The 24,411-nt window shown below is 46.3% G+C and overlaps 1 protein-coding gene across 4 annotated transcripts in view; it reads right to left on the reverse strand.

The window, feature by feature from the left end:
• MTRR (5-methyltetrahydrofolate-homocysteine methyltransferase reductase) overlaps positions 1 to 24,411 on the reverse strand; it is a 37,566-nt gene that overhangs the window by 11,933 nt on the left and 1,222 nt on the right. For 2 of the 4 annotated variants that reach the window (XM_019983016.2, XM_070774870.1), the window contains exons 2-11: positions 23,243 to 23,407; positions 21,124 to 21,277; positions 18,371 to 18,488; positions 15,138 to 15,510; positions 9,394 to 9,516; positions 7,394 to 7,547; positions 6,200 to 6,288; positions 3,626 to 3,806; positions 1,259 to 1,301; positions 527 to 713 (exon numbers count right to left, since the gene is read on the reverse strand). In XM_019983016.2, the coding sequence (XP_019838575.2) occupies positions 527 to 713; positions 1,259 to 1,301; positions 3,626 to 3,806; positions 6,200 to 6,288; positions 7,394 to 7,547; positions 9,394 to 9,516; positions 15,138 to 15,510; positions 18,371 to 18,488; positions 21,124 to 21,277; positions 23,243 to 23,371 (1,551 nt within the window). In that variant the 5' untranslated portion in view covers positions 23,372 to 23,407. The remainder of the gene's footprint in view (positions 1 to 526; positions 714 to 1,258; positions 1,302 to 3,625; positions 3,807 to 6,199; positions 6,289 to 7,393; positions 7,548 to 9,393; positions 9,517 to 15,137; positions 15,511 to 18,370; positions 18,489 to 21,123; positions 21,278 to 23,242; positions 23,408 to 24,411) is intronic. The other 2 variants (XM_019983017.2, XM_070774871.1) reach the window with 2 other exon arrangements.

Here is a 24,411-nt window from a genome sequence, read left to right on the forward strand (position 1 = left end):
TAAGCTCTCTCAAGTATATATCAGAAGCCTTAATTCCCCCAAGGGCTGTCAACTTTTTAATTTCAGTAACAGAGCAACCAAACCAGGAATAAGACATTATAAATGTCTTATTTTTCAAAACCATGGAAAAGACTTCATGATAAAGACTCAACTTTTTTTTTCGATTTCAACCATTCTTATGGGTGAAGAGGGAGAATGTAATTGTTCCCTTTGCATATAGTCTCAAATGAGATTTTGACAAGTGTGAATCAAAATATAAAACACAAAAGGTCTTCTGTTTACGAACGTGATGAGCAAGGAGTGAATACTGTACTGTATACAATTCATACTTTACACATTGAGGAAACACACGGACTATTTAATACTGAGTGAAAATTATGTTCTCCTAACTTTCCAAAAGACTAAAGCTCAAGTGTGGCATAGAGTTTCCTTTGAATGGTTTGTTGGTAACGAATGATGCAGGGGACATTTTTCCAACTAAGCAATGAACGCTTTCCACGTCACCAAAACTGCATTCTCCTCATACCTTGGGAGCCAGGGCTTTCTTGCCATCTACATGGTTTGCACACATGTACGGCTGAAGAATTGATTCAACCAAGGTGGCTAGCCAGCCCGTGCACACGCCTCTCCGAAGAATCACCTCCGTGGTGTTAGACAAAAACTCCACGATGTTAAAAATGAAATGAAGCTTCCCTGGGTGAAACAGACTTGAGCTGCAAAGACAGAGGCGAGTTTTTAAACTCTGCACCAGGACTAACACACACAGGCCAGACCAGGCCTTTTTTTATGCACTGAGGGGTATTTCTGTGTGCGCACTCTTCAGAGAACAGCTCTGCTGCTTGCTGCAAAGTAAGCCCTGCCCCCAGCATCCTGGTATCACTCAGGACAGTTTCTGGTTACCTGTGTGCCCCAAAGACTAGATGAGATTTATACAGAACCCCTCCCTCTCCCCTTCCTCCTCCAGCCCAGCAAGCGGCCAGGCACACCAATAAGGCCACAGGGGGAGGACTTGGGACGCTCGCTAAGCAGGGACACGGTTCTGGACTGCAAGAGCCATGAAGATGCCACGCCCTATGCACTCTGGGAGGACGGGGGTCCAGGTCTGGTGTTCTTCACTCCTTATCACGTCTGCTGCCGTCTTCCACAAATCTGGTAGGTTTTCAGTAAATGGACCTGTAGCTAGCAAGGATCTGAAGGTCTGAGTTTCACTGTATTTTAGGAGAAAGATGCTATGTATGACGTTAATAAGCATCAGTACCTTGCGCAAGAGTACGGTCTGGGTTGGAGCTTAGGAAGATGTTCTAGAAAAAAGCAAAAACAGGCAACTATTAATTCACTCCTACTGAAAATAAAGTATATGTATACACGTAAACTACATGTAAAGGTCTGACTTCTAAGTGTTCTCTTATTTAAAATATTCAAAACAACTGTTGTTTCCGTTTTCATCATACTTTTAAGTACCTATACATTCACTGTGAGTAAGCAGACCATTACTAGATGCCACATCCAAATCTTAAAGACCAAACAGAATCAGTTTCCTTAATGTGAAGCCAGTAATTTCTACCTAAAGGCGTTTGGTTTTTTTAAAACAGCAAACAGGAATAAGAGTAAGGTCCACAAATGGGCTTCAGAGTCAAGGAACCAACTATATTGTTTTCTGGGGTGTCTCCAGAGTTTTCAGACTTGAAATACAATTGTGACTCAAAGATGATTAGACTGTGGAAAATACTGAGGCTGAAAATATTTTTCCTTATATTTATAGGGTTATAACAAAAAACTGGAGTGTAACGGTGAACACTCTTAAATCAAGTTACCCAGAAATCCAGTGATTTCAAGACACATAGGTACTCTTTCAAAAGGAGACTAAGAGTCAATATTTGAATTGTCCACTAATAAAACTCTGGAAATTTTTGTGTTCAGTATGTTATCATTTTGATAGTTATTTAGCAAAAATTTAGAAAGCCCTTTCTAAATGTCTTACAGTTGCAATGTCAGAATAAGATTTAAAAGAGGGCTCAACACAAACCCCTAGGTGTATTAAGTTTTCTCATAGACATTAGGAAATAACTGAAGTTTCTGTAAGTCTCAATTATAGAAACTTCTAAAGTTTATAAGCTGAAGCGTCTATACTTTGGTCACTTGATGTGAAGAGCCAACTCATTAGAAAAGACCCTGATGTTGGGAAAGCTTGAAGGCAGGAGGAGAAGGGGATGACAGAGGATGAGATGGTTGGATGGCATCAGCATCTCAATGGACGTGAGTTTGGGTAAACTCCAAGAGTTGGTGATGGTCAGGGAGGCCTGGCGTGCTACAGTCCATGGGGTCGCAAAGAGTTGGACACAACTGAGGGATTGAATTGAACTATTAGCTCAAAAGAAAGAGGATAAGAGTGTTCATTTGAACAGGAAAATGAGAAGAGCAGCCTCACCACTTGCAGGAGGACAGAGAACACTAAGAAGTAAAAAGGGAGCACGAGCCTCACTTGTAAAGGAGCCTGACTTGTAAAGGCCTCACTTGTAAAGGAGCCTGACTTGTAAAGGCCTGACTTGTCAAGGAGCGCCCTTCACTGTACTCGGCATCACAAGGGACCTTGCCAGCCTAACAGTACAAAGTACAGTACATGCTTTCCTGTCACTATTCGTCACTGCAGGAAAACAGACAGGAGATGACAAAAGTACAAACATAGAAAGTATTAAATAACAAAGGTTTTAAAATCCTATAAACGCTTATAGTCACCATCCCTGGTAAACGTCTCCAAGTCCAGACACCAGGTCCTTAAGGAAGATCTGAAACTCTCTTCTGCTGGAGTACAAGGACCAGAAGGCATGATCGGGGCAAAAACCAGGGTGACCTTCTATCTGGATGCCTGTCTCCCCAAGTCCACACTCGGAGGCACCCTGAGTAAGGCCACTTGTTTATGCTGGGCCAGCACTAGACCCTTGGGCTCTTGAAGAACCAAAATCTGGACCTGCCCAGGTGGGACATTTCTGAACCCTGCTCACAGAGGGCACACTTCATCACACTCCATCAATTATCACTATCCTTAAAAAAGATACTTTTCTTGGAAAGTTCATTTTTAGATAAAATTTGGCTAAGTGCTTTCTGAAAAACAGATTCTAGGCTGAAGGCTGAGTGAAAAAAGAGAATTACAACTGATTCTATTAATGGAGAAAAAGAGCCTGCTGCTGGGAAAGATTGAGGGCAGGAAGAGAAGGGGACAACGGCGGGTGAGATGGTTGGAAGGCATCACTGACTCGATGGACATGAATCTGAGCAAACTCCGGGAGACAGTGAAGGACAGGGAAGCCTGGTGTGCTGCAGTCCATGGGGTTGCAAAAACTCGGACACCTCTTAGCGACGGAATGACAATAATATTGAGAGATCAAATGACAGTGACAATGGTAGAAAAGAAAACTGAAAAAGCAAACAAAACAAAACAAAACGGGAGAGAGATCCTCTGACCTCAGGAAAGCAGTTCAGCTGGATAAGGCCCCAGGAAGCCCAGCCATGAGACGCTTGCTTACTGACCAGTATGGAAACGTGCCCCCACAGGCCTGCAGGAACTTGAGGTGCCCTTAGCACAGAGGGGCTGCCCGGGGAGGGGGCTGTGACGGCGGCCACTCACCGAGCAGGAGGCCGAGCGGAGGCTGGCAGGACGGGAAGGCCCGCAGCAGGTCGGACAGGCAGGCGCCGGCCTCCCTGACGAAGCGGGTGTAGTCGGCCGCCCCCTGCCTGCTGCACAGCTCCTGCAGCCGCCGCCTCTCCGCGCTGTCGCCAGTGTGGTCCGCAAGCGCACGCAGAAATGCCTGTGGCCAAGAAATCAACAAGTCACCACGTGCTCTGTGGTCACAGCGTCAGAACACGGGGTTGGTGTCCACCTGGGATGTGCCCAACTATAAAAAAAAAAGGGAGTGTGGCCACCAGGAGTGTGACCGGGAAAAGGGTATTTCGTTTCATATTTGCTCTGATGGCAGCCCATCGAAGTGGGAAGACCCATTTTTATTTTTTGGTCACCTTCCCTGTATCTTAAACTGACCTAATCAGTCATAAGTATGGTCTCAAGTTACATGACAGCTATATGTGAGTAAGCAGGAAGTCAAGTCTCCCAAGCAAACTTTTTTTTTTTTTAATATTTATTTATGTAGCATCTAGTTCCCCAGCATGTGGGATTTAGTTCTCTGACCAGGGATCGAACCCAGGGCCCCTGCATTGGGAGCCCAGAGTCTTAGCTACCAGACCACCAAGGATGTCCCTCATTAACCAAATGTTTTTATCTCAGGACACAATACCTGTTCCTGTCTTAGCTGATGACTACAACCTGGATTTCGACACTTATTTGAGCACCATTAAGAGCTTTTTCTGACAGGCACTGGGTACAAGAGGACACCTAACTTGCCCAAAAGGCTTCACAGGAGAGCGGGAGCAACAACGCTCCCTGAAACAGAGTGGGCACCACTGCATCCCAGGCCTGGACACCCTTGACGGGGGTGATGAGATCACATTCCCGTGGGGTCACGGGTCTCCACCGACTAGCCAAGAATCCCTGCCCAACCTACCCAGAGACCCACCAGCTACAGGAGCACAGGAGCTTACCAAGAACACTTCCAGCCAAACTTTCTCAAGTCAATAAACCCTCCTAAATTACAGGCTAAAACAGTAGCATATTTCTCATTTTACACTTAACAGAAACTTCACAGTACTAATAAAGGGAATACTGTATTACGTGGAGAACAAGTTGACAAACGTTACTAAAACTTAAATTCTAAATATTTTTAACACAGTAATTGTACTCCAAGGAATTTATTTTTAAAAGAAAATTTAGACAGGTGTATACAGATGCAAACAGAAGGTTGACCTAAATGGGTTTTTAATAGTGAAAAACTGGAAACAATGGACTGTCCTTAATCAAATCAACAAGTATAGCATCTTTTAATAAGATCTCCAGTATGGTTCCATGTTGGGATATGCAAACTCATGATTTCTGTTTAATAAAAGAAGGTATGTTACAGAACAGCATATATACTAGCAACACAAATCCAAATGTTAACTGCAGTGTGACGGTGGCTCAGTCGTGTCTGACTCTACATCCCCATGGACCACAGTCCACCAGGCTCCTCTGTCCTTGGGACTCTCCAGGCAAGAACTGGAGCGGGTTGCCATTTCCTTCTCCAGCAGATCTTCCCAACCCAGGGACTGAACCCAGATCTCCGGCTTTGCAGGCAGATTCTCTACTCTCTGAGGCACCGAGGGAAGCCCTGTTAACTGCAGGTGTCTAATTAAAAAGCACTTTTGCTTCCTGTATTACTTTTGTGCCCAGACTTTTTACAAGCATACTGCTTTTGCAGTAAGACAAAATACATTTGTAAATATACACATTGTGAAGTTTTCAGAAATGGTAGAGTTGAACTAAAATTGTGAAATTATGCAGGAAATTTTCATCACAGTGCATCGTAAATTTACTCAAATTATACCTAGGACTAAGTCTCTCTATTGAGCTCACTTCCCGAAGACTACAAATGCAGTCAGCACCTTAATAAAACAGAATGAACACTGCAGTGTGAGCAGTGTAACGTGATCATGTTTTTATTCACTGGCAATACAAGTTCGGTAAAACAGCTTGCAGAGTTCACCCATTAACATCCCTCAACAGGGCCAGAAAAACGGCGGTGGTGGGGGCACAACACAGACACCTAGTGGGTCTCCACCCCCAAGCCTGTCTCAGCGTCAACACGACCCTTCGCCTTTCCCTCAAGAATCTGACGTAATAAATTAACTACCGACTTTTACACAAAAAGGGGTCTTCCCAACCTTACATGAGTGACAGGTGAGGGAAAGCCCCACTCCCCAAGCCTCCTGTCAACTAGAGAGAAAGTGTTCGTGCACAGCTGGAAAACCCATGTCATCGAGGGCCACTTTCATCCCTGGTTACCGCGCAACATCGAGTTAACGTCTAGTAAAATAAGATTAAGGAAAAGCCCTACTTGAAATTCTTGTTTCAAAAGAAAACATAACATTTCAATACAAGAGCAATTTAAAAATATTTGTCCATGACATCACAAAGACACAGCATGGCTTGGGAACTATTCTGAACACAGGCTATGAAGACCACATTTTCCAAGCCTTCAAATGATTGAATAAGCTCTAGGGAGACATAAACATATTTTTAAGTAGATACCAAAAGAACTTAAAAAAACAGTACCTTCTTGGGAACGGCTCGTATTTCGAGGCACCAGGTGAGAAGGAACTGGAGAGAACACCTCTCAGGTACGTGCTGGGGCAAGGCTGCGCCTGTCCAGGGAGATGCGGAAGAGTTCACGACAGAAAATAAAGATGTTTCCAACCCCCTAGAAACACTAACAGCTGTAATCTTTTACACTGTAGTGCTATCAAAGTACAGTATGACTTTGGTCAACGTTTATTCAGTCAAAAGATTTCCTCAGCAAGAGTGTGAAAGAAAAATCCACTTTACAAAAACAATTTTATTAATTCAACAGTATTACTATATCAGCCATACCTATGAAATCTAGGTTTACCAAACAAAAGGAAGGGAAATTATCTAAAACCAAAGAACAAAAAAGCCCAGGAATCGAACTGGGGTCTCCTGCATTGCAGGTGGATTCTTTACCAACCGAGCTATCAGGGAAGCCCCTCCAAAAGATGGCAGTGGTCACATAACACTACCTGTCTTCCTCAGAAAGAATTTTAGAGCTGCCTGAGCTCTAGTTCCAGATTCTAAGCAAATCACTGAAAAATAATTTCCCTTAATCATGGAAAAAGCAACTATTTTCATGTATTAAATAAGCAACAACAAATAGGCCATGAGACACAAACATGAAACAACTACCTTTTTTTTGGCCATGTCGTGCAGTTTGTGGGATGGTCTCCCACCAGTAATTAAACCCGGGCCCCAGAACTGAAAGCCTGGAGTCCTAACCACCAGGGAACTCCCAACAAAAAGCAGTTTTTAAAACAGATTCATATAATATAGTTTTTCTGCATGACAACTCTAGTGTTCTAACTCAGAAACAAAGCAATGCTGACTGAAAAGAAACAACCTAACATATTGGCTCAACTAACCAACCTGCTTTTCTGAAACCACAGTTATATTCATCTTTGTGTTTCCCAGATTGCTGTAAGCTTGCTGATGTCTAGAGTTCTGGAAAAGTTGATTCTTCAACTTCATTTTTAATGTTTGTAAGCATCCAGTAAGCATAAACTCGACCACCACCTCATTCAGGGTAACTGACTCGCCCAGGGCACCTGCTGGGGATGCTAAGGACTCCCACCCAAGACCAGCGAGCGCCTGTGTCCCGCCCTCAGGCACCCGTGCAGACTTGCCCTGTCACCCCCGTGCCCCCAAGGATGTCCGGAGCAGTAAGACACAGGGCTGCACCTTTCTTCCTCGTGTCTGCCTTAATCGTCACGGCGACATGGTGCTCTCTCCTGTCTGCGAGCTGCAGTCTCTGCAGCAGGAACTGCACTTCAGAGTCGCTGTTGGGACAGATCACGTTGAAGGCATCTCCAGGCTGGTAGGAAAAATCTGTTTTCTAGAGAAGAACCAACACGAAATAAAAAAATGCCACATGAGTTAAGAGTTTTAGTTGTGGGGCAACCAACACAGTTTTTCTTATATGAACATTTGAACATACAAGTTCGTTTTTTGCAATTAGAATTATTTTGTTTCTAACAAATAAGACCAATTAACTAAACAAGCATACTTTTATTAGGAGTTATTTTTTAAAAAGAAATTTTGTAATTATCTAATGTTTTGCTTTATATCGAGTATTCACAGACTAGAAATTAAAACCTGCCTCTTCTGGAGATTAAGGTGTCCTGGTAAGTAGTGTTTCTAATAATCCATGTAAAAACCCTCTTTTGAAAATATACACACACACTTTAGGAGCAAAGAAATGACTCTTCAGTGGTCTCTCCTTACTTCTTTCCTTTGGGGAGGAATGGGGTGGGGGAGACCACTTTTCTCCCTTTAGTGACGTGCAACATTAAAGCGTCTGCCTTGGTTGTGGCTGTGCACAAACTCGGGCTCCAGGTGGAGCCCCCTCCCACAGCAGGTCTACGCACTCTGCATAGAGTGGGGTAGGGGTGTGGAGGGCTCTGGGAAGGGGCCTCTAACCACACATGCTCACACCCCTAGCCTGTGAGGAACACAGACACAGACTGGACCCACCAGTCTGCCAAACCTCACCTCTTTATGACAAAAGTGTGTAACAGAAGTGAAATGCTTTCACATATACAGGATATTTAACAGCAGGGATAAAAATGTTCAAAAGAAAATGCAATTACTCAATAGTATGAGAGTCCCTTGGACTGCAAGATCAAACCTTTCAGTCAATCTGAAAGGAACTCAACCCTGAATATTTACTTGCAAGGACTGATGCTAAAGTTCCAATCCTTTGGACACCTGATGCAAAGAGCCGACTCACTGGAAAAGACCTGGATGCTGAGAAAGATTAAAGGCAAAAGGAGAAGGGGGCAGCGGAGGATGAGATGGCTAGAGAGCATCACCAACCGACTCAATGGACATGGTTTGACCAAACTCCAGGAGACAGTGAAGGACAGGGAAGCCTGGCATGCTGCAGTCCATGGGGTCGCAAAGAGTTGGACACGGCTTAGCGACTGAACAGAACAATGGTATGTAAGCAAAACCATCTAGTTTTGATGCCTGCCATATTTCTTTTTTTTCTATCAGAAATTCAACTAAACCGCCACCAACAGCCTTGACACACTCTCTTCTGAAAGTTCAGCCCACTGAGCTCCACAGGACCCACACCCAGGGCTGAGCCGCACGACTGTGAGCAGGTCCAGTCACGGCTTCCCACCTGAGGCCAGCGGCTGGGGCAGGGGCTGGGGGAGGCTTACGGATGGGGCTCCAAGAGCCAGTACAGATACCCCCTAAAACTGTGTGCAAAATGCTTATATATAATCATTCTTCTGGAGGGGGGTCCATGATTTCTCCCAGATTCTCAAAGGAACAAGGACCACCACTCTGAGAAGTGACCGTCACAGGACGGGCTAGCCTGGGCTCGACTCCCCTGGCCGCTGACCTCAGCTTCCTTGCCTGGGGCTCCTATATGCCAGTGCTGTGCTGATTCCATTATTCTTTCGTGGCTTAATGAGTAAGGCAGCAAAACTACTCTCTCCAAGTGGAATCACCTCCAGACACTCCTCATTTCAGCCCCTCCTTGAAGTGAAAAGAAAACAGGGATGAGACAGAGAGACAAAATGATGGGTCAGGAATAAACGCGACGGGCCAGGTGGCTGGCCGCTGTCCAGACACCTCCTCCTCCCGGCGTGTGTGGGTGAGGACACACCACGGGCGAGCCTCTGCACTGACTGGCAGCATCCCTGCGCTCAGAGACACATTCTGGAACTTACCGAGATGTCCAACTCTATCAGAAGAGTGGTTTTTATGGCATCATTCGTAGTCAGCTGAACTGCCTTTGAAACTGGAACGTGAAACACTGGATCCACCAAACTCACAGATGCGTGACTTTCCTCCTTGAGAAAGAAATGTGATAAAGTGCTATAAGCGCGATTTTCAACTATTCTTACCACTGCTTCACTTAGCGGCAACATCAGAGCTACAGGATCTTTCAACGTTCCCTGATGAGATTTCAGAATTCTTCTCTAGGGTAAATGGCTACAGACAGGCCTCTCAATCTTTCAGAAGAGAAGCTCATCTATATTTTAAACTCCTTGTCTATTGGACTTTAAAATTTCTGAGATTATATGGAAAACATCAGATACTAGCACTTTCCACGGAAAAGTCTAACAGTCTTCCTAATGAACTATGCAAAAAGAGTGTGTGTGCCCATTTCAGAAGGAGATTCGAAAGGAGTGACAGATGTTTACAGTCGAAAGCTGTCTGCACAGATGGTGACAAGAGCCCTCAGAGTGGCGGGCGGTGCTGTTCCACAGAGCTTTCTGGACGGTGGGGATGCTCCATAACCTAACTGGCCGATACCTGACCACTGAGCACTGAGGCCTGGAAACATGGCTGGTGTGACTCAAGAACTGAATTCTTAATTTAATTTTCATTAATTAATAGTAGCCACACACAGATAAAATTAGACAATACAAGCCTTAGGAAACTAGAAAGAAACTCAAATCTTGGTCCTACCTCACCAGATTCATAACTTGCTGCTTCTAAGTTCTAATAAAAATAGAAACTTACATCTCGGAAAGTGCTGGTCAGTTAGCTGTGGATGAGTGGCTGTGTGGGAAGGCCATGGAAGGCCAGGGCTGAGGGTCTGAGAGTTGTAGTGACAGGGACAGGGGGACAGCCTTCGGCAAGGCTGCCGGCAGTGCTCACAGCGGGCCCCCAGCCCCTCGCCGTCACCTCCGAGGATCCTCTGAGCACTCAAGGTCACACCTCCGTCTAGAGGCCGCCCATAGCCAATAACATCAATGATTGTAAAGGTCCAGCCCCTGTGCACAACCCAGGACAACCCTGAAGGACTGCCCCGGCTTCAGAGAGCCCTGCAGCTCAGCTTCTTCTGTGCCCCATCTGGCTCCTGCCCCCTGACATCCCGGGGTGAGGATGAGGCCCCAAAGACCATCTCACAGTGATTCCCGGTAGCCCAGCCTGGGACAGCCAGAGCCAGAGTGGCCCAAGAAAGTCACTAAAATGGGCGTGTGGCGCTGGAGGGCTGCCCCGGCCGGCAGTGAGAACACACCTGGGGACAGGACACCAGCTGCTGCGGGACACGTGCTCGGGACCGAGGAGGGCGCGGCACGGATGGGGCTGCTGGGCTGGAGGCTTACGGCTAAGCTTCACCGACACTTTTGGAAAAAAATGCAAAAAGCCAAGAATAATGAGGCAATAATTAAAATCTACCAGTGAAAGCCAGAGGACACTCTTAGTAGCTTACACATGAGCACTCACCTGCCGCAGCCTGAGGGCAGAGAAAGCCAGGGATGACAAGGCAGGGAAGAATGGGGGAGCGACACCTGCGTGAACGTCCTGAATCCGGAGACAAGCCTGGCACCTGCGGAAAGGGCCGCTCCTTCCATAAGGGCAAGAGCTCCCTTCTCGCGTTAAGACAACACAGGGGCTCCACCTCGCACCCTATCCCTCCTCCTGGCTGCTGGACCAGTAACTACAGTTAAGAAGCAACAGGCCTGGCTGCCCGTGTGCTGGGCCACCTCCAAAGAAAGGGCAGGACAGCACCATGCATCAGCAGAATACGTGTGCCCCAGACAGGAGGCCGAGGTCCCGGGCCAGGCGGGGCGGGACACAGGTCCGGATGAAGGGCTTTCTAACTGGGACGCTCTCCCAGGACTCAGGCTTTCCTCACCCTGCCAGAGCCCCAGAGATGATGTAAACACGCGGACAGCAGGGCGACAGGGCAAAGAAAAAGCGAAGTGGGGCAGAAATGCCAAGACACTGGAAGACAGGATTGAAAAGCTCAGAGAAGAGGGCCTGCCAGAGTGGACAAAACCACGCAAGGTCAAACCCACCAGCCGACAGGTGCTCCCTGGAGCACCCAGAGACCACCTCACTGCCAAGGCCAACAGGACCGTGCTGGTCAGGGGGACAGCCACACCACCGAGCTCACCTGCTGACCAGAGCTCACAAAGCGGACACCCCCACCCCCGGGCACCAAGAACTGAGGGAGGTGGGAGCACTTGCCAGGAATGCCGGGGGAGGGGTGTGCACAAGGATCACAGTGAGTAGAAAAGCTGGGGGGCGGCTGGGGGCCCAAGTCCCAGAAATAACGAGAATGATGAGCACATGGCTTCCAGAGGCTCAAAATGAATGGGCAGCCAGCAAGGGCACTGGACCAGTCCTTACGAGGACAAGAAACCAAGACGTTATGAGCGGGAAGCTGTCCAATGAGAGCTCGAGACCCCCTGTCCAGCTGCTGGACCTGAGTCAGCTGTCAGACCCGGAGCCCTCCCATCCGACGGCAGGAGCAGGCAGGCCCCCAGGAGAAGCGACTCCGCGAGGCACAGAAACCGCACTCACTGACGCCGCCCCCAGGGATAAAGGTGCACTGGACTCAGGGACGGTGGGTAGAGGGGGCAGTGCGGCCGCTGGCCCTCACAGCCCTGAGATCTGTGGCCGGGGCAACCGGAGTCCAGGGGTAAACGAGCACTGGACTCGGACAGCAGGGAGAAGGGGCAGTGCGGATGCTGGCCCACACAGCCCCGAGGCCTGAGGCCGGGGGTGACCGGGGTCCAGGGGTGACCGGAGTCCAAGGGTAAACGAGCACTGGACTCAGGGACGGCGGGGAGAGGGGGCAATGCGGCTGCTGGCCTGCACAGCCCTGAGATCTGCGGCCGGGGTGACCGGAGTCCAGGGGTAAACAAGCACTGGACTCGGACGGCAGGAGAGGGCCAGGTGCGGCTGCTGGCCCACACAGCCCCGAGGCCTGAGGCTGGGGGTGACTGGAGTCCAGGGGTAAATGAGCACTGGACTAAGGGACGGCGGGGAGAGGGGTCAGTGCAGCCGCTGGCCCACACAGCCCCGAGGCCTGAGGCCGGGGGTGACAGGAGTCCTGACCCAAGTGTGGCTCAAAGGGCCAGTCAGTGGCTAACCTAGCGGTTAGCAGTGAAATCCTGGCCTGTGGGCTATGAGCCATCACAGTGGGGAGGGTCAAGAAGAAGCCTCTGAACCTGACACCTCTCTCTCTCACCTCTCAAGATAAAAGATGAAAATTAGACTATCCTGGGGAGAGCGATAGATATCAAAACAATCCTTAAAAAGCTGAAGGACACGGGAGGATGTCTATCATGGCTCCATGGAGTTCACCAATCGGGCCCCTGGAAAAACCAGACAGCTCCTGGGGGATGACCCTGAGCCAGCAGCAACCCAAACAAGCAGCAGCCCCAGGCACGCCCGGGCGGATAAGAGCAGTTAATACAGCCTCTCGTGCAGGGTTCATCCAAGAGGATGTGGCCAATGTGCTCTCTTCCATCTCCACCCACAGAGGACCAGACGTGCTCACAGGCACGCACTGTTTACCATTTTGCCCCAAGACTGTGACAGTGTTCCTGCTCGCTGGCACAAGACAGCGTGAGTAAACGGGGACCGTCTGGACACTCAGCAAACCTTGCCCAGCCCCGCCGCATCAACACCTTCACGCCGGGGAGACGACGCTGGCGTCCCCACGGCCCATGGAGACTCAGGGCTCGTGGTGATGTCCGGTGTGTCAGGACGTCCCCTCCCGAGGAGAGGATGCACTCTCTCCTCCTGCCCTTCACCGGGAGAGGTGCCTCCCACCTGGCAGGCCCCAGCAGCTCAGAGCCGCACACCCCACCCAGACACTGGGTGACACGGGAGGATGCGAGGGCTGGGGGCCCAGGGCAGGGAAGGGCTCTGGGCAGGGCCCCGAGACGCGCCCACTGAGGCCGTGCGGCACGTAGCCCTCAGTCCAGGCGGCCCCACAGTGGTGGGGGCACCAGGGACGGGGAGACGGTGCTGGGTGGAGGGAGTGGACCAGCTGTGGGCTCTGTTATGGCTGCACTGAAGCTCCAGCTTCCCAGGCGGTGCTAGCGGTCAAGAACCCACCTGCCAATGCAGGAGATGAAAGAGACTCGGTTTCAATCCCTGGGTCGGGAAGATCCCCAGGAGGAGGGCATAGCAACCCACTCCAGTATTCCTGCCTGGAGAATCCCATGAAGAGGGGAGTCTGGCCGGCTACAGTCCCTGGGGTCACCAAGAGTCGGACAAGATGGAAGTGACTGAGCGCGAGAGCACCAAAGCTCAGATTCTGGTTCTACCCAACCAGGCACCATCCTCCCCTCCCCCACCCACCCTTCTCCCCAAGGGGGTTATCCCAAGATGATGCCCTAAAACAGGAAATTTATTTTCCTCAATCCCTTATCCTCTAGGTATATCCTTTAAACAGATTTACACGTTTCCATTAAATAGTTGAGATTTTAAAAAATCTTTTGAAGACATTACCAACAACTCAAGCCTATTTAATGACACCTATCATAAAAGAAACTCTCAAGCAGATCCTAAGTGAAGCACCTTGTCATATCAATCAGAGATCAACACCCCTGCCACACACACTCACCCTTGCAGCAGAAACCCGGGGCCGGCTCACCACCCTGAGCCCACCCGCCCGGCACATTTACCACAGCCACGCCTGTCCCCAGTCCTGCCTAAGATGTACTTGTTGTGATAATCCCTTTTAATAAAGAATGAAACATGAGCGTGAAAACAATAACCCAGGGAAGGTCACATAAAAACCTACCTGTTTGTCTGAATGCATTAGAAAAACACTGTAAAAATATGATGCTGGAAACACTGGTATGCATATCAAGTGTTCGCAAACAGTTTTCAAATAAACTAGAAAGCGGCACTTAAACTGTTTCTCAAATGTCTTTCCTCATTTAATAAAAAGAAAAGCAGAAACCAGAAACCATGACAGTTGCATTAAGAGTGTGGTTTACCTGAGAAAGCCCACACAGAACTCCCTCTGAACAGAGAGGGGTCAGCCATGCGTCACAAGACTGGCTGCCCTGGAAATCTATTCCAAGCACATTGGAAGAAATTTCAGGGAACCATATGACAATAGTGGGGTAATATCAGCTATTATTCAACTTGATGCTCAGAAATGTACAGATCACTTTAAAGTCATTTATTTACTGATAGGAAAGATACTCAAGGCATAGAAAAAAAGATTTAAACAGACAAAAACAGCTTTATAAAATATCATGAACAGAAAGAAAAACCCCTAAAATGGAGTATCCCAGGACAGCAAAGATCCACACTAGAAAAGTGATCTTACTGTACCTGACTCAAATTAGTTGCTGAGATAGTTTTCTGAGAGCCCACAACTCGCCCTCACCTGACTGACATCTAAGGCAAGAAGCCAAGACATTACTTCTCCAAAGGAATGGAGAAACTGAGCTCATACCCATTTACTTCTTCAAAGAGAAGCCAGGTAATAACACAAGCGCCACCTTTAATGCCTGGAGGTAACGCCTCTTTGGGAGCTACTCAACTCCACCACTGCAGTGCAGAAGCAGCCTTGGATGGACATGGCTGTGTTCCAATAAAACTTTATTTACACAAGAGCTAGTAGACCACATTCACCCAGCACGCCATAGTTTGTTGGCCTCCACCATAACATAATTTAAAAAATACCACCAACATCACTGCTTACCTGGCCAAGGGCCTCCTCCAGATGCACCTCTAAATATTCCGGTGGTAAAGAGGGAATATTCAGAGAGGCTTGTGAAAGTGGGGGTACTGAATGGGTAAGCGAGGCCTCAAAGTCTACAATCAAAGTACTTGATTGATTGCTGTTCACTGCATTTTGTTCCAAAACTTTAGCAGCCTTTCCTCCAGAATCATCTAATTTCAGAAGTCCAACTTGTGATTCCACGTGTAATAATTCCGGCGTCACGGCGTCACGGGAGGCATGAGATGCCATCGTGAGAGTTTCACTTGTGTCCTCTCTTCCTCTGTTCGACAGAAAATGCTTCTCGAGGGCGGCCCAGAGTCCGTTAATCCATGGCTCAACCACAAGTTCTAAACTGAGTTGTAAAAAAAATAAGAAAAAAGAAACAAACCCTTTAAGTTCTTCATTTAAACACATGACTATGGGATAACGGGAGAATCTGTACACTTGACAGAATGCTGTACAACTGTCAGAAACATTTGGTATGAAGGCTATTCAGAATACAGAAATACTTATTATTTAGCTAAAAAGCAAAACATTACTGTGTTCATTAGCACTGAGCTATAAAAAAGTATGAACAAGCATAAAAGAGAACAAAAATGAAGATGATTTAGTAAAAGGTGATAGGAGTATGATTCCACTTAACTTCCTAAAATAGAGTTGGTATTGTAAGAAGACATGGTTTTAAACAGGCATGATAAATTCTGATGAGGCTAACGGGAACACACTCAAAATCCAAGTCTACTCTAATATCATAAATGATAATTACATCAAATGCACCACCAAGTTTTGCCTAGTCAATTTACTGATCTTTGTTTCCTACAGACTTAAGATACCACCAAGAAACCACTCCAGATTAATGCTCTTTGACTAAGAGCTCCACACTTCAATCATCCTTTAGGAGAGCTGGATTAACCGTAAGTACATTATAAAATATGCTCATCTACTGACTACTGGCTGGAGAAGGAAATGGCAACCCACTCCAGTATGCTTGCCAGGAAAATCCCACTGACAGAGAAGCCTGGAAGACTACAGTCCTTGGGTTTGCAAAACAGTCGGACACGACTTAGTAACTAAATAACGAACTGACTACTGGCAAAGTATGACAATAGTACCATTCCCTACACTCTGTTCACAGAGTGAATGGCTAAGAAGTACTGCATCAAGACCTTGAGAAGGACGTCTCTGTCATTTTCAATCACAACTCCAATGCGTGATCAGTTACGTTACAATTCATAGAGCTAAGTGACAAGAGGAGACACTTGTGGACCTCTGTCTTATCGAGACTTTGGCTATAATTTCATTGTATTCATTTACTGCTCACGTGGCACATAGTTAAAAGTTTGGTGACACAGTACATCCATTCTCTCAGGAACATTTGGAAGAGCAAGCGTATAAAATTAATGGCTCAATAATGATAGCTACATTTAAAACACCATTCTCAGAACTCAGAAATACTAATATGGTAATACTCTTACAAGAAAGCTCATGCCCGCTGAGTATGCACTGTATGGCAGGCGTTGTTCTAAAACATCAAGTTTTATTCATTCATTTGATGCTTCAAAGAATCTTAAATAATATTATTTTTATTATTATTGTTATTATCCATTTCACAAGGGGGAACACCAAGACACAGAAAGTTTAAGTAATTTGACCCATGCTTCATAGTCAGTAAGTGGGGAAAACCAAGAATGTGAACGCAGGTATTTTAACTCCAGTCTACATTCTTACGAAGAAGGCAATGGCACCCCACTCCAGTACTCTTGCCTGGAAAATCCCATGGATGGAGGAGCCTGGTAGGCTGCAGTCCATGGGGTCGCTAAGAGTCAGACACAATTGAGCGACTTCACTTTCACTTTCATGCACTGGAGAAGGAAGTGGCAACCCACTCCAGTGTTCTTGCCTGGAGAATCCCAGGGACGGGGGAGCCTGGTGGGCTGCTGTCTATGGGGTCCCACAGAGTTGGACACAACTGAAGCGACTTAGCAGCAGTTAGCAGCTACATTCTTAACCCCTTCAATGTGGTGGTACAGTAAGCCAAGATGTCTCCTTGAAAATATTCTAATTTTAGAAGAGTACTTAGGCTGAAAAATTTAGAGATGCAGGCTGCTGAAGTATACACTGAAGAATTTTAATGGTCAGGGCAATAAATCAACAGTGAACTCAAAAGCCTCTGAAGTAAAATATGAGGTGAGCAATCGGAATAATGGATTTATAAGCGTTTAGCATTTAAACAGCTCACACAGGACAATAAACATGTAATGCCAACAAGGTTTTTCGTGGGGAAAAGAGCCCAACACAGCAAGACAAAACTGAAAGGTAACAGGCAAGGCAATGTGGTGGAGCTGTCACCATAAGGGACATGTGCCCTGGGGCAATGGAAAAAAACTCACAGCATCACTGCTGCAGAAAATGACGGACGCATGGACTCACAAAGGTGAGTTGCGGGCAAACAGAAGTGTCTCCAACATGCCCGTGCAAGGTGGTATATGCAGGAAAGCACAGCCTTTGCTGAACTTGTCATGTTGCATAAGCCCAGATCTAGTGGGTGAGATTTACTTAATACACAGAGACAGCAGAAAAAAAGATCAAGTGCATGCCTGTGCTGTTATGACAGAATAAGGACAATTCTATAAGGTCTTTTGAGTTCACACGTTAAGAGGATTTGTAAGGTGGCACGTAGGGTGAAATACTGAACTGTAAAAACAAGAATAAATTAATGAAACAGAAATTATATTCCTGGTTGGCAGGATGGTAAATGACCATGAAGACAGGGAGGGAGAGTGTCAAGGAGCCAGGGTGCCGGGAAGGCCTGTGGCATGCCTTCTCCACCTGTAATGAGCGGCCGGGAGCCCTGCATGGGGAGGTCCAGAGTCCAGTCACTCCCCTGCAGGCACACGCTTTCCAAGTTCCTAAAGAAAACAATGACTTTTGCAAACAGCTGTACACTTCCAAGCCTGAGGTAACCGTACTGGGCTACCTTCCTAGTGTCTTCCATTAGCAGACACTGAGATGGACGGGGCACTTTGAAAAAAAAAAAAATTCAGCAAAACAGATAAATCAAGCTCTAGAGGATTTTCTTTGGTCCCCAAACTAAAATAGGACTTTCAAGACTGAAAGTTAATGCTAGTTCAAAAGTGAACCCCTTTTGTAAACTGACTTACATCATGTACAAACATGCTTTACTGGAAATGACAGAGGTACATTGCTCTTACCCTACACAGTCATCCGCGTGGCCAGTGTCGTAGAAACGCTGGGCTCCAAGCTCCTGAAGTCGTTTATCAATTACCTTCCCCCCGTTACAGAAGTATGTGTATTCTGAATCACCCAGACCTAGAGTCCAAATGGGTTATTAGCACGAAGTAAGGTTTAAATTTAACCATATTCAGAAGACAGAAACAAAACATTCAGAAGAACACCATTCAAAGCTCTTCTTGACGAAACAGGAAATAATGCATAGCTTCGTATTTTCTTATTTTTTCCTTGAGGAATACTACCTATGCAAACAGAAACAAAACAAGTACTTTGGACAACTGTTAACACAAATATATCTCACATTTTTGTTTCCATGAATCTGTGTAAAAATATGGTAATCTGAAAATAAGGATTAGCATACTAAATGAGAGGGTAACAGGCAGGAAGGCCAGGGGTCTCCAAAGGGAGGAAATAGGCTGCAAGTGTCAGACACTTTTTCTCTCTCTCTTAAGCAGCAGGAGAAAACATACTAGTGTTAAATTTTTTCCCCTGCTCTATACAGATTTAAAAAGAGGTTTCTCTTAAAATTCTGTGTTGCCATGAGGACACCTGGCTCCACCAGAACTTAACTTTTCTCAAACCTTGAGCTAACCAATGCATTTTTCTTAGGAAATGTTTGTCTTAAGCTATGGTAATGAACCATGTATTTACCTTAGACTCTTTCCTCTTAGGACTTAGAATGACAAGGGCTCAACAAACCTGTGTGTTCTACTCATGCATTGTTCCCCTAATCTGTAACTGTTAATGAAACTATATATTTTCTTGGAAACCTGCCTTTCTTCAAGATTCATGCCAATCGTTTTATGGCCCGGGATGACCCTCCTGGTGCCAACGTTATCTCAAAATGCATATTGTGGGTGAGGGGCTTGGTGCCATTCTCTAAGTTTTGGGACATCTCCTTTCTCTAATTAGCAGCCTGTTGACAGGTATACAACATACTGCTAAAGGCTAGCAGGGGGGCACTCTTTCTGTTCCCTTCTGATGTCTATGTCAGAAGTCTTCTCTATCTGTTTAATACTTTAATAAAACTTTATTACACAAAAGCTCTGAGTGATCAAGCCTTGTCACTGGCTCCAGGCTGAATTCTTCTCCTCTGGAGGCCAAGAATCCCAGCGTCATTCTTGGTTCAGCAACAACCTTTGCTCCTTTCACAAGAACATGCAATATCTGTATTTTCAGGCTTTTCTGATCCCACTGCAGGGTCTGCAAACTACAGCCTGTGGGCAATTGCCATCCATTGTCTCTGCAAATAAAGTTTTATTGGAACACAGCCAGGTCCACCTGTTCACACCTTGTTAAGGCAGCTTTCAAGCTCCAACAGCAGAGATGAATAGTTGTTAGATAGACCAGTGACTTACGAAGCCTAAAGTATTTACTATCTGGTCCTTTATAGAGTTTACTGACTCCTAATCTAGAACAAGAGCTACATCCAAAACACAAAGGACCATTTACTTGCTGTTTCTGTGTTGATATATTAAGAATTGCTTCTGTGTTTCCTCTTAAGAAATGGACTAACACTTTCATACTTGTTGAAAATTTAAAATTAAGAGCTTAAATTTTGCACTTGTCTCCCTGGATTTTTCCTACAAGAACAAGGTGAGCAATCCATTGGTGGGCCCATGCTGCTGCTGCTGCTAAGTTGCTTCAGTCATGTCTGACTCTGTGCGACCCCATGGACTGCAGCCTACCAGGCTTCTCCGTCCATGGGATTCTCCAGGCAAGAACACTGGAATGGGTTGCCATTTCCTTCTCCGGGCCTAAGATTGACTAAAATGGCCAGACAGGCTTCGGTCTTTCCTTTTAAATAATTTTGAGGAATTTTTAAAGCAATATGTACATGTTCACTCTTCTAAATAAATAAATTGGAAAAAATGAATTAAAAAGCTATACACACTCTAAAATGCTCTCTTGAATACACTACACACGACAGATCTCAGCCAGGCCAGTTACTTATCATCACACATTCCATCCTTTCTAGATACCCTCCCCAAAAGTGCTCTCTAAGGAGAACAGAGAGCGTGAGCCGGGCAAATGAACCCTCAATTCCCTCTTTGGTGCAACTATCTCACTGCACTGGTCCTTCTGAGCCTTTAATATTTTAAAGCTATTCTTCAGAGAGCCCTACCCTAGGCCAGTGCTTCTTAAGTTGGGGTACACAGTAGTCACCTGAGAGCTTTAAAAAACAATGATCCCAGGACCCTACTTCAGAATGATTAAGTCAGAATCACAGTGTGGTGGGCAGGAGGGGGGCACTCGAAGCAATGACAATGGGAGGAAAACTCCCAGCGGGTGCTAGTGTGCGGCCAGGCTGGAGAACCAGCATCCTAGGCAATGGTCGTCTGCTAAGGAAGTCGTCACATAAGACCTTTGAGGGAAAAAAAACAAAAAACACAGCATGCAGAGTTGCTCCTTGGGTTTGGCAGATTTGGGGTGAGGCCCAACCACTAACACTTCGAAAATGTTTCCCAGATGAATCTGGTGTGCGCCCGAGGTTAAGATGCAAAATGCGGCCCTCCAGAGGAGCTGCTGGTGGGTGATGGCTAGGAAATAGTACCTGGTTTACCCTCAAATATTATACACACATAAAACACATCAAAACTCAAGAAGGACAAAATCTATACAATGATGCACCATGGTTTTGAAAAACACATTTAGATACTAGCGCTAAAGCCAGCAGTAACATTCCAGTAACTACATAAAACACAGTCCACACCTAGTAATCCATACCGCAGGTGAGCCAGGAAGTCAGGCGGCAGCGTCTTGTCCTTAATGGCTTTAACAAACTTGCGGGCTGTGTCAGGCGGGTCTCCGTTGCCCGTGGTAGAAACTACCATCACAAGAGGGGCTGTTTCAGTTTTCAGATCATACTATAAAACAAGGGTATCATGTCAGAGATCTACTGCTATGCAGACTCAACATACCAGCAAAAACAATCAGCTTCATTTTCTGTCCTGTGGTCTGTGTCACATAATGGCAGAGAGGCACACAGAGCATTTTAAATGGCAAAGTGAAAGTGTTACTCCTCAGAGATCAGGAAACCTAGCTGTCAGGAAGGGCCTGACCGCCTCAGGGTTCCAGAGAGCCAAGAAAACGGAATACTGGGATCACTGGTGTTTCCAAGTCTTAAAATTCACATTTCCTTATTCTAATTCTCACCTAAATTTCAAGTACTCCCAATTAAGCACTTCACTCTCTCTATTCACAATCATGAGCTCTATCACTGGGCTCTGAGGTATTCACTTTATTTTTCATGCTGACGTTAACAGGTGAAGATTTGAGCTGACATCTTACCAGGCGACTCAACGTTTCTACAACACAACTCTGCAGTTTACAGTGAGTGACTTTACCTTAAAAAAGACAACTGATTGAGGAGGGCAGAGAGCTATTGGGTTAAAGTTGGATGAGGAACAACTGGAGAAACCATTCAGCTGAGGAGAGCAAACAACACGACTACCGGGGTATCAAAACCAACTCACTACTCACTTAACTTTTCAAAGAGCTGCTGGCCCCACCGGGGTCACTGGCGAGGGGGCCATGTCAGGGCTAGTTGTCTGATGCTGCTGACTCTGTTTCTGGGGTTAGTAACAGATTTGGACGGAGCTCCATCCTGTGGCACCACAGCTCACTCTGAACGTGCTGCAGGATCACGGAGCCCATGACTGGCAGTGCCCCAGGACCCTCCCGGCTGGGTGACTGGCTCCCCACCGGGACCCTCCTGCCTGGGTGAGTGGCTCCATCAGGACTCCGCCTGACCTGGCTACATCAAGGAACTTTGTGGTTTCCCTTCTAGGAGCTGAGCTTATAATTCACCTCTGTGGCTGACAGGCTAGTCTTTTCGACCAGACACATGGGAAGGAACAGAGGAGGTTGTGAACTGGAGCAAGAGTGCATGGCCGGGTGGTTTTTCAAGTACTGAGCTGAATCCTAGGACTTAGGGGCTGGCACATCACCATGGGTGTTATAAGAGCCCTGCTCGTGGCTCAAGCCTGAATGAGTGTTAGTCGCTTAGTCGAGTCCGACTCTCTGCAACCCCACGGACTGTAGCCCACCAGGCTCCTCTGTCCATGGGATTCTCCAGACAAGAATACTGAAGTGGGCTGCCGTGCCCTAAGGCCTGAAATGCGTGTGACTATAACCTGAAGACCTCAGACTAGGTATTCTAAGCACAGATCTGTTAAGATCTCATGTAAACAACTCAGTGAACATGAGTCTGAGCAAACTCCAGGAGGTAGTGGAGGACAGGGAGCCCTGGCATGCTGCAGTCCACAGGGTCGCCAACAGAGGGACACGACATAGCGCCTGGACAACAATCCTACAGTGGGAACTTCTGCAGAGACTGAATACAGAAAGACAAGCAGCCCCCGAGGCTCCCAAAGATCCTACACCTTCACTCTAGATTCTGTCTTCACAAAAGAATTCAGTGGTTCTGCACTTGGAAGAACTCTGGCACAAATGACAAGGTCATTATTTCAGGGAAGTTTGTACAGGGCACCAGGATTCATGAGGTGGAAAGCTCACATGTTCCTGTGAACACACACACCTCAATTGTTCCCAGGCACCCAGCGAGAAAAACAAGGCAAATATACTGGTTCCATTTATAGTTGAGAGTGGTTAGTCATCCTAGTTTTTAAGACCATGCAGTTTAATTTAACACACACACAGAGAAAAAAGTTGGCAGAAGTCTTACAACACAGTTGATAAAATGAATTTCTAAGTGTTTAAAAAAACAAAAAAAGGATCATGGTGGCATTTAGGGTCCCACTTCGTTTTTTAACATCAATTCCCAACCAAGATACTTCAAAGCGTGAAACACAGTAAAAACCATGACTTACCTTATCCGACTCACTAATACAGTGGAGATCTGCAGAAAAACCATATGTAACTGCTTTTTCACTTATCTCTTCGGCTATGGCCTTTGCTTGTCCTCGTTGTGTAGCATAGAGTAACAAAAACCTCCTCATCACCTCCAGGCATATGCTACAGCTCTAACAGTTACACTGTAAAACAGAAAGGGGAAAAGGGATTTCTCTCTTTAACTGAGCAGTAACAACCTGCAGGTATGAATTTTCTTAATTAAAAATGGACTGCAACAATATCCAGGGATAATATGAAACAGACTTACTAACTTTTTTAGCATTAATTCTTAAGGTCTAAGAAAGAGAGTATTCATGAAATCAAGGCAAATACAAGGAAAGCTCTAATGCCACAGCTCAGAAATCAGATTCTGGGGCCAGACTACCAGGGTTTGAATCCCGCCAGAAGTGACCATTCACAGGAGGGGAACTTCAGGCCGGACTCAGGCCTACTGACCAGTTTCTTGGTTCTCGCACCTTTAGAGTGGTGACAATGACGGTACCTACCTGACAAAGACAGCAGTGTCCAATAAATGTCAGATACCTTTTCTCTTTTAAAAAAAGGTAAAATAAAAAATTCACTAAAATGGTAAAACCTCGATTAAAATTGATTCCTACTTGATCCCAGTGGTAAATAAATCACAGTACTCTAGTTAATACCTTTCTTATTTAATTCAATTTCATATACATCTGCATGCATGTGTATACATACATACCTATAAACAGAGAAAAACACTTCTAATCCACTCAAATCTTTTACTAGTTTTACGTTTTTTCCTGAACAGATAACCAGGAGTAAAATAAAGGGCTCACAGATTTTTCACCACACCTCAAGTGTCTGAACCTGAGAGACTGTCAATATGTAAGGATTCAGGCTTCCCAGGTAGAACTAGTGGTAAAGAACCCACTTGCCAACGCAGGAGATATGAGACGCCTGGTTAGATTGCTGGGTTGGGAAGATCCTCTGGAGGGCATGGCACCCCACTCCAGTATTCTTGCCTGGAGAATCCCATGGACAGAGGATCCTGGCAGGCTACTGTCTATGGGGTCCCAAGAGTCGGACACGACGTAACAACTACACTACTACTACTAGGCTCCTCTGCCCATGAGATTCTCCATACTGGAGTGGGCTGCCATGCCTGGCGGGC

Source organism: Bos indicus, chromosome 20 (genome assembly GCF_029378745.1).
Source record: "Bos indicus isolate NIAB-ARS_2022 breed Sahiwal x Tharparkar chromosome 20, NIAB-ARS_B.indTharparkar_mat_pri_1.0, whole genome shotgun sequence".
NCBI classification, from domain to species: domain Eukaryota; kingdom Metazoa; phylum Chordata; class Mammalia; order Artiodactyla; family Bovidae; genus Bos; species Bos indicus.